Below are 10,940 nucleotides of genomic sequence, written 5' to 3'. Positions count from 1 at the left end.
TTAAGCCGGGATCATGTTTGGAGGTCGTGTACCAAGTCCGGATGTTAAAAGAGGACGAAATAAGTTCACTCTGACAAAATTACACTGCCGCGCTGCATGGGACACCGTAAGGCGCGGCGCAGTAGTATAAAATGCTGCCTGATGCGAAATGTTGAAGCTGCTGATAAACTCCATTAGCACGCCGCATGGCGCGGCGCAAGGTGTGGCGCGCCTGTACAAATTTCTCAGAGTCGGAGTCCTATTTCACGCAGGAAAGGGTGTTTTGTCTGTGCCCAACCCTACTTGGTATAAATACATATAAAAATGTTATTTTGAGGACTTTTGATAGATCTTAGACCTAGGGACACACTTTAGACGTAAGGAGAACACACCACGCTTGGAGGAGGCTTCTAACTAGTTTTTCTTCTCTTCTTTTCCTTTAATTTCATAGTCCATTAGTTCTAGAGTTTTGGGTGCTACATGAACGTTGTAGTTTGAAGCTTTAATTGTTCTTATTATTTTATCATATTGGTTTATTTATTCAATCTTGCACTTAATTATTTAATTGCTTGATCACCAATTGAATACTATCTACGAATCTGAGATTGAACTCGGGAGAAGGAATTCTAGATTGCATATAAGATTGAGTAGAGAAAGATCTTAACTCTGAGGGGGCTGTGGATTTGCCGTTAGGATAGGAATATACCTAATCACCTTGCTTGGTTACTATACGGGAATTATTAATGTGTTCTTGTTAATTCTAATTCCATAGGAATATAGGCATTAGATTAGCTTGAATAGGCGAATTGTACTTCGGGAGAAGGCTACGAGCAATATTGACCCTGTTAACCAATAAACCAGATAAATTAATTAGATGATTTAAGTGGAAAAGTCAACGGGATTGTTAGCTAAACCATAGCTCTAGAATATTCACTCACATTGAATTCGTCTCTGTAATTTGCCAACTTATTTTCTTTAATCTCTTAATTTGTTACTTTAGATTAATTTTAGTAAAATATGCATACTTTAGGATTCACTTGAATAGATCAATTGTTTGGTTTAATTTAGTTGATAGTTAATCACAAGTCTCTGTGGGTACGATATCTGGACTTACAATCCTATATTACTTGTCAACCACGTATACTTGCGTGTGCGTTTGGGAGAAACACCCCTCTTATGTATATTTGTCTCAATCCCCTATTGTACATATTTAGTTTACTTTCTGTATTTTAGTTTATAACATTTTTTGTAATTTTCCTTAATGTTATAGCTTCTTATCTCATTTAGTAGCTTCTTTTTCAATTTGTAGCTTCTTACTTTTACAAGTTTTCGTGATCAATAAGCCTTTGATTTTCTTAATACCACGGTTTTTTCCAAAGGTGGAATTTGTGTGAACCGGGTGGCTCTTCCCGATGATGGATGGCATGACAACCTTCTTAAGGGATTGAGTCCATTTTTTTATGTTTTTGTGTAAATAGTAGTAAATAATAAAAGTGTCTCAGGCAAATCTTCACTAGGGCCTAACATATTTACCTTTGACCTTATAGTTAGAAATAAATTGATGTGTAAAGGATAGTGATAGTTGTGACCTTTAGACTCTTGTGTGGGCTAAACAATCATCGAGTGATTTTTAGGAGCCATTTGTGTTGCTCAATCTTAGCTAAAGTTGTTGTGGGCCCTCGACTCTGTTCTCTTTAGAAATCCAATAGCTTGTGTGGTGAGGTTTTGATTTGCAGGTCCAAGTCTCATGCCAATAATTCTAGAACTTGCCCTAAATATTTATCTAGGCAAAATTCTAAGTGTAGCTCGACTTGAGAAATGATTATAGGCTCTCCTTGATCCAAATTGAAAACTTGAAAGCATCCATAGCCTACAAAATATGAGATCCCTAGTCAACCTCGTTGAGCCATAGCCATGTTCTTTCAATAACCATGATACAACCCTTTATCCATTCTAAAATGATCCTCTCTTGGCACCTGATCTTTCCTCAGCACAATTGGAAAAAGCATAAGTTCGGGGGGAGAGACGAGGAATGCAAAAGTGATAAAAGGTACAAAATGAAGAAAAGGAATGCAAAAGAAAAAGAAAGAAAAGCCAAAAAAGAAATTGAACAATGTAGAAAAAGAAGGGATTCAATAAAAGCAATGATAAAAGGCTTGGAATGACTAGAAAGGAGAAAGATGATTGTCATGAACAAAAGTGACAGTGTATTTCTCTAGTCCCCTAAGGAAGAAGAAAATGACCCAACGAGTCAAGAAAGTGTGAGCCGAAATGAGAAAATGAAGTGCTTAAGGAAAGATGAAACCTACATAGACCGGTATATCCTACCTTGAACCAAAAGCCTTCATTACATTCCCGCAAAAGCCCTATATGATTTTTAGTTGAGTGAGCTTACATTACTGGTAATTCACATGAGGGACAAGCTTATGGTACTTAGAGCCGGACTTGTGACCTTCCTTTGAGAGAGATGAGTGTATTTTTCCACAATCCTTGTTCTGAGTGCTATAATCTAAAGTGAGGTTTCTTATGGAGAGTAGAGGAGAAAGAGTTTGGGTTCCACAGTGACCTACATAGTAGAGCGAGTTTCCTTGATGAGTTAAGTCAACTCTTGAAGCTCTTGTGTCGCACTAGAGTCATGGTGCTGAAAGGGTTGTGTGTTGTTGATAATACATTTGTGTTGAGGGTAATTGTTAGTCCCAATTGATTCTTGCTAAAGTCACCTTAGAACAACTGACATTCTTCTTTATTTTACCTTGTGGAGATGGGAATAACTTTGTTTTCTTGAGGACAAGCAAACGCTTACGTTTGGAGGAATTGATAACTACGGATTCTAGCCTATCCTATGCTCTCTTTTGCTTAGGTTTTGGATCAAAAATGTGTAAAAGTATTCCCGAAAGCTAACTTATTGTGCTTGCTTGTAGGGTTTGGTCAAAATGAAGCAATAACATCATAACCAGCTCATAAGGGAGTTAAACCTGCACAAGTCCAAAGCTGAGTCAAAATAGATTTTTTTCAGATTTTTAGGGTATCTTTTGTACTGAAGAGCTTGTGAGCCGCCGTACTTAGCTATTTTAAGTAATTTTGGAGTAACTATAGTTATTAATCATAGATTTTATCGTTGTAATCAACATTTATGGCTTATATTTCATCTTCATCTTTGATTTCTACCTTTATTATGAGTAGCTAAACCCATTAGCTAGGGTTGTGACCCAACCCTAGTGTGGGTATTTAATGGGTCTTCTATTTTAGGGCTTAATTGTATATGGGTTAGTGATATTTAGCTTGTTTCATGCTTTAATTGTGGAATTGGTGGTTGCAAACACTAATTCATGCCTTTATGACTTAGACTCTTCTTGAGAAAGAGGGGACTAAGTCTAGGAAATTCAGGCTAACAAGGAATTGGTGTGCATTCAATATATTTGATAGCCCCAATTAAAGGGTTGAACCTATAGATAGTAATACCCGACTTGAGCCAATTTTACTTGTATTGTTTGAACACTCAATTAGGGCAAAGTCACTCAAACTGCCAAGAGGCATAGAGTGAGTAATTTTGTGTAATGGTTATATCACGACCCCAAATATAACAAGCTTGTCCTAAATTTTAGATCTCATTAGATACTCGCCTAGGTGTAAGTCACTTCCCTAGTGCTTTTTAAACTTGAGAAAACCTTACAAAACTATTGTACTTAGCTTATTTTTCAGCAATACTTAGCATTAAAATTAGAATAGAAACAAATCCAACATGTTTAGAAGTGCAATTAAAGACAACACACATAGCTATATTAGATAGAAACCCAACTCCAAACAAATATTAACTCTCTGTGGAAATCGATCCCCACCCTTCGGGTAAAAGCTGCATCAACCACTCTTGCCATTCTATAGTGGTGTAGGGTTGGAGCCGACCAGTGCACCGTGAGAATTGCAGTCTGGATCATTCCATGGCACCGCTTAGTGATTCTTTCTTGCTGATATTTGTGTTGTGATTATGTGATTAAGTTAGTTACCTGTAAATCATGCTAATCACCATGTTAGGTCTTCACGCCGATACTGTTGAGACCTGAGTGGTCGTTTCTTATTGTCATATCATTAGTTTCATTGATACTCTGTACTCAGTCTTGTTCACGCATATCCTATTATGTCTCAGTCTCGGTTGTTATCATTTGGCACATCATATCATCATTTCAGGCTACTATTATAGCATTGTGAGCTCGTGTGTGTGAGACTAGATAGTGATGACTAAGTGAGGCCAAGAGCCTGATTATGAGTGCAGTATGGGATGGGGCTACACGCTGCACCAGAATATTGATTATGCCTTCATTGGCTTGTTATAGTGCTCGGGCTGAAAGGAGCCCCTCCAGAGTCTATATACCCCCAGTGAGCGCGGATGATATTATTGAGGGATGGATTACCCTAGACATGGATTTGTCCAAAGTATTGATACCTGGAGATGGATTTTTCCTCAGGGTTGGATTACCCTTATTCCTCGGTACCAGTTGACTTGAAGTCAGTGTTATATATATTTCGGGATGGATTTCCCTGGGCCGAATGGCCATATGCAGTACCGAGTGGTTGAGCACTTGAGAGTGGGAGCACATGGTGCATTTTCATATATTTCTGGCATTTACATGTAGAGATTTACTTAGTTTTACACTTCATATTGTTCGGACTAGTGTTTTGCTTTACTTTTGAGTTGAATAATTAAACTGCCAGCATGTCTACTTTACTGGTCCATTTAAATGTGTTATAACTGCTAAGGTTTAGTTCATCACTACCTATCAGTCTATAGTTTGGACTTGTTACATACTAAGTTGGTGTACTAATTTTCCCCATTGCACGTTGTGTGCAGATCCAGGTATCTCAGGCCACGGCAGTGGCTGTTGACTATTCTAGATACGGATTTCATCGGAGATAGTGAGGTAGATGCCTGATGTTCACAGTCCCACCTTTCTCCTTCTTTATCTACCCTCTAGTATATTTTGGATATTTTCAGACTATTTTGGTCTAGTTATGTTTTGAAACAGATGTAGTATAGCTCATGACTTAGTGACACCCGAGGTCGGGCGTTTTATTTTTCGCTTTTATTTAGGTTTTGACTTTACATATTTTATGGAATTTCAACTGAAAATGGTATTATTTAAGATTTAAATGAAATGTTGAACTATTTTGGAAATGTGTCGGCTGGCCTAGTTTCACGATTGGCGCCATCATTACCGGGTCAACTTTGGAGTCGTGACATATACATTTACCTGTGCGCCCTCCAGTAAATCCAAGATATCCCTACACAAGGGGAGATTATGTCACGCCTCGAGCCTGGGGACGAGACCGGCACCCACTGCATATCTACCCTTGTGTACCACTTGCGACTACGAGACTCTGAACATGTAATGTCATACTTTGGTCACGGGCCACATTACAAGATAATGTACGATGCAAATATAAACTGAATAGAGACTAATGCTGACTAAATGTCAACATAAAGTTGGGCCGGCAAGGCCGTCAGAAGTACTACAACTGACATGCAAACAAAATATACGTACAGGATATGGCTACAAGCCTCTACTGATGGATGTACTGTAATCCGAACAGGGCCCAAACCTACCCATATCATATCTATATATATACACAAAACATCTAGACCCGGCAACTCCGAAGGACGGGGAGCTTACTGATAAAGCCAAACTTGGGTAAACGCCTACTAAGGAAGTCTACCCGTTTGTTTGTCTGAACCTGCATGCATGAAATGCAGCGCCCCCAAAAAGGACGTCAGTACGAAATAATATACCGAGTATATAAGGAAATATACTAAAAGTTGAAACTAAACTGATAATATAATAACTGAAAACAACTGGGAGGGTCAAAGATAATCTAAAGATATGCTCACCTGCTGATACTGACTCTATTCTCTCATTATAATAAGTAAAATAGTTGTCCGGCCTTACAAGGCTCGGTATATATATATATATATATATATATATATATATATATATATATATATATATATATATATAACTGATCTGCCGTAGTAGGCTTGCTCAAAGGCGCTCGGTCATACTAGGCTCCATATCTCGACCAACTGGGCTCGCTCATAGGCACTCGGCCATAGTAGGCCTGGTGTATAACTTATCATCTGATCAGAGGTTGCCCGATAGGGGCCTGCCCATCGATTATAGCTCGATGGTAATGAAAATAATTTAATACTGTATATATAAACCCTCTGCTCTTTTGACTGGAAGAAGAAAATACACAATTAAATATGAAGTCCCGATAATGAGAATATTGTAACTTACAAAACTAGGAAAATATACGTAATTTGCGAGACTAGCAAAATATACGTAAATTTCGGGATATGAATTTTTCTTTATGCCTCGTTATCAAACTTGTGTAACGACGAGATCATGCAAAATGAAGGAATAGCTTAGCCTTAACATACCTGGAGTAGGAAAAGATTTGTATGATGTTCTTGGAAAAAGTTGCATCGTACTTCTTTAGAACAGCAAAATTTCTTCGTTGCTAAAACACTAAAAATCTTTGTTCGACTATTGAAGATTTACGCTGCTTTATGATAATCACGCTACTTAATACATAACATCTGATCTTTGGAGTGATGTTTTGAGAATGGGGGGTTGAAGGAATTAAGGTTTAACGTTTTGGTCTAGTTTGGTTGAAAGACTTTTGGTTAGGCAATTTCTTGAAAATGAAAGATTTTGTTATTTGATGCAACTTAGCAAGGAATGACTTAGTCATTCCTTTATAATATAGCTAGCTGCCACGTGGGGATGGGGTGGGATATTTAATCTTTATCCACTTATTAGGTAATTAGGTAATGTCCCGTTACCCGGTAATTAACTAATTACCCGTATAATTAAAAATTATTCCAAATTACTTAAAATTCTACTTATTTTAAATATACTTTATACATCATACTACTATGGTCATGTGGTACCTTGCATGGTACTAGTCCATAAGTATTGGGTATTATTACTCGACCCATAGTTTATTCCAATTCGACAACCTTTAACAAAACTCATTTTCTTTAATTCGTGTACCATTTCCTTCACGACACTTACTTATTGCTTGGTAATAATAGAATAAATATACTAACATCAAGGTAATCTCATCCTCGAGTCTACGTCAATTAACTGAAGATGAAACTTTAACGTACGAAAAATGCGAAATGTAACAGATTATGTCGAGCCTCATACTCACGCGTATAACCTCGCCAAAGAACCCACCTCCCTCCGTACATCCAGAGCTAATGGTGGTAGAGGTGGCTGCAACTGCAGGAATCGCTCCCAAGCCCAAACCTAACATAAGAAGTTGACATAAAATTTAAGATATATTTTTACTAGGTATGTTAAAATGAATAGAGTATTAGATGTTGTCACCTGTAGTAGCGAAAAATTTCAAGCAATGTCACGCTGGGTGCCCATGCTTACCCGGCACATCTGCCTGTACAAGTAGGCAAGAACAGCAGCACCCCAGCTGTACTGGGGGGTAAATCATCTAGCCGCTCAAGATGATGAAGAAATCTCAAGCTGACTAGGTTCTCTGAAGTATTTGGGAACAATACCCCTCTAATCATAAGGAGTAGGAGCAACATTGTATACCGGTGAACATGATAATCCGGTGTATCGCCATCGATGTCAGGATGCAATTCCTCCAAATACTCTCGAATGGTCATCAACGAAAAATGATTGGTCCCAACCAGTACATTCTCCTCCTATGGCCGGAAACTAGTGAGCTGCTGCAGCATGTCTAGGTACTGCACACCTATCATCTCTCTCATGGCATACGGCAAAGCAACGGGGTGTCCACTAACGGGCAGCCCATATATAACCTTCACATCCTGCAATGTGATGGTGGCCTCGCCAATGAGCAAGTGGAATGTGCGCGTCTCCGGTCTCCAACGCTCTATTAGGGCCGTGACCAAAGACCAATCAAGCTGTAGCCGCTCAATCTCCAAAATCCTACGGAAGCCCGTATCCTGCAAGCATCTAACTACATAGGTATGGAGAACTTTGCGTTTCAGAAAGTCCCACGTGTCGTCCACTCTCCTGAAGCGGAGAGTCTCGGCTAGTAACTCTCCCTCCCATATGTGGACGGACCTATGATCGCCCTGTAACGACAGTAGCTCATCGCTGGAAGGTCCGGGATGAATAGGCGGCACCTCCATGTCGTCTACTGTAAATTAAACAACATTAATTACATGTTAGTTTTATAATTTTATATGTTTAATTATTAATTAAATAATTATTTTTTATAATTATATAATATTTAATTATTATGTATTCATATAAAGGTTCCAGGCTCGATATTTGAGGCCCAGTAGCACCAAGATATCCTGAATTCTTGTATGTGTTAGTTTTCTTATTTTACATGTTAGTTTTATAATTGTATATTTTTTTAAAAATTAAATAGTTAATTATTATAATTATACAATATTTAATTATTGAGTATTCACATATGGGTTCCAGGCTCGATATTTGCAGGCCAGTAACACCAAGATATCCGGAAAATATTGTTCTTTTCTCATGTTACTTTCTTACAATAGTTGACTACAATTGGACAGAGTTTGTATTTGATTTATCAATTATTTTGATGTATTTTTGAATATAAGAGATACTTAAACTACAGGGATATTATGCTAAAAGGCAATACATTTTACTACCCTAAAAGAGCACTATATTACTAGTCTTTAAGCAAATAAATAATATAAATTAGATAAAAACAACAAATATATCTAATCAAAAAACATTCATGAAAATACATATACAACAGTAAAAAAATTATTAACATTTTTTTAACAAATAATAACGTTTCTCAATTTTTGCAAATATTTTTAGCACACTAATATCTAAGTCCGGATAAAAATAACGTACCAGTTTAATCGTAAAAAACATACAAAACAACATAGAACACATGTAAAACAACTAATATGCAATTTTTTTACGAGTTTCAACAAAAATTAAATCGGAATACCTCGATTTATGTTTTTCTGAAAGTTGAAGAATTGAAGATTTGAGTCTGAAACAAGCAACTCACAATGAGAGAAGGCCTTAGCTAGGATGTGGGACCAACACTCTTTACTTTTTGTGGAACGGGTGGGGTCCACTCGAGTTTTTTTTGGTCGTTAATGGGAGGGACTGCTGGAACGAATTTTAAAATGGGGGGGAGGGGGGAGGGGTTGCTTTCTGGTTTGAGCGTGGAGGAAGGAAAGGGGATAGGTATTTGAATATGTAAAGCGTGGTTTATTAAAGCGTTTTACATATAGCACTTTATCAAACCACATTTTAGATAAACATATTATCAGCTTTAGGTAAAGCGTATTTTGAAAATGCGTTTTACATAAACGTGGTTTTAAAACGCGTTTTACCTTAACATCCAAAACGGTCGTTAAAGTAAAGCGCAGTTTAAAACTGCATTTTATATAGTTTGGTCACTAATTTTTTTCCACTTATTTCGGTCTTTTGAGTCAAAAAAGACCACAAATAGGTCTCGGACTCGTGGGTTGAGGGCATTGTGTCACAAAAGACATATACCGAGTGCACATGGTGCGAACATTTGAAGGGCCGATGCGAGGCCCGTTCTCATGGTGAGATTTCCCTTCCTGAGTGAATAATACTTTGGTCTTTTTTTTGTTACCGAGTTCTTATTTATTTCATTTCCCTTTGCAGGTCTTTCCATGGATATTGTAATGAGTCCTCCATCCGGTGACGAGGATAGCCTCGCCGAGTTCCCTGCTCCGTGACAAAGTGAGGAGAAGAAGAGAAAAAGGGCTCCAAGTTCTCTAAACTCGGAGAAGAAAAAAACGAGGAGGAGGCTAGAGCGCAAATCTAATGAAAGCACCAGTTCCCGACTACCATCATCGGACTCTCCCTATTGATTGAGGGACGAATCCAAAGAAGAAGAAGAAGAAGAAGAGGAAGAACGCCTCTGAACTGGTAGCTCACGTGTTGTCGCAGTTTGAGGGAGAAGGAGCCTTTGAACTAGGAAAGGAAAGGTCGGTCTGCCTCAAGCCACGGAGGCTGACGAGGTGGCCGTGACCGAGGCTTCCAAACCAGAGAGAGGCAAGGTCATTTTGCCTCAAGCAAGGGAGGCCGACGAGGAAGCCTTGGCTGGGGCTTCCCGGGCAATGGACAATGCCCCGAAGGATGCACTCGGTGTGATAGATATCTCCGAGTCGCCTTCGTTTACTGAGTCCATGTTGAATGATGCTCAGATGGTGAAAGAGTGACTCAACGAGGGGGCTCAAGGAGCGGAATACCCCCATCCGCAGCATTTTTTATGGCGTGGATTCTGCCACCACGGAGGATGTCACCGGATTGGGTAACTTAGAGGTTCGGAGGAAGAGTCCATCTTCAAGACTAAATGAGCCTTCCTTGAGTCCGAAACTAATCAACCGGTTCCCAGCTCCAAGTGTGGATCCTGATCAGAATCAATCGATTTTTATCTCGATTTTGGAGGATGCCCCGTGTCCTGTCTGTTCCCGTAGAGGTAGCCAGTCCTTTAGTACTTGGTGACAGAGGAAGACCTAGCCAAGATAAATGATATGGAAGCGCCCTACCTGTTCAATGAAGCTCAACAAGGGTTAAACCGAGTAACTTTAGATACCTCGTGATGACTTCTAAGTTGTGCTTAGATCAATTTAAAGATGATCATAACTTTTTTCTCTGTGTTTGTAGGCCTCGATGCTTTATCATGAGACTTTTCTCTGGTATCGGGAAGAGTTAAACCAATATGAGGCCGAGATTCGAGGGCTGAGAGATGCTTACAAACTTCTCAGCGAGAACCGTGGAGGGGAGGCTAAGAGCCTCTAAGCTAGAGGTAGCTCGGAAAGAGCATGTCGACCTAGTCGAGTGGGTAAAAAGAGTATTTGAGGTTAATAACAATGAGTCAAACACGGTGACTAACAGTCCGAACCCGCAGGTCCAATAGAAGCTTGATCAGATCGAGCAGCTCTG

General features: G+C 38.9%; 1 protein-coding gene across 1 annotated transcript; it reads right to left on the bottom strand.

The window, feature by feature from the left end:
* Nucleotides 1-7,699: 7,699 nt before the first annotated feature.
* On the bottom strand, nt 7,700-8,152 carry LOC104218908 (protein MAIN-LIKE 2-like). The gene has a single exon (XM_009769509.1). It carries the CDS (start codon nt 8,150-8,152, stop codon nt 7,700-7,702), a length of 453 nt encoding a protein of 150 aa, XP_009767811.1.
* Nucleotides 8,153-10,940: the final 2,788 nt, after the last annotated feature.

Source organism: Nicotiana sylvestris, chromosome 3 (assembly GCF_000393655.2).
Source record: "Nicotiana sylvestris chromosome 3, ASM39365v2, whole genome shotgun sequence".
Lineage (NCBI taxonomy): Eukaryota > Viridiplantae > Streptophyta > Magnoliopsida > Solanales > Solanaceae > Nicotiana > Nicotiana sylvestris.
The sequence above is the reverse complement of the archived record's forward strand: the minus strand, read 5'-3'. Positions and strand labels throughout refer to the sequence as shown.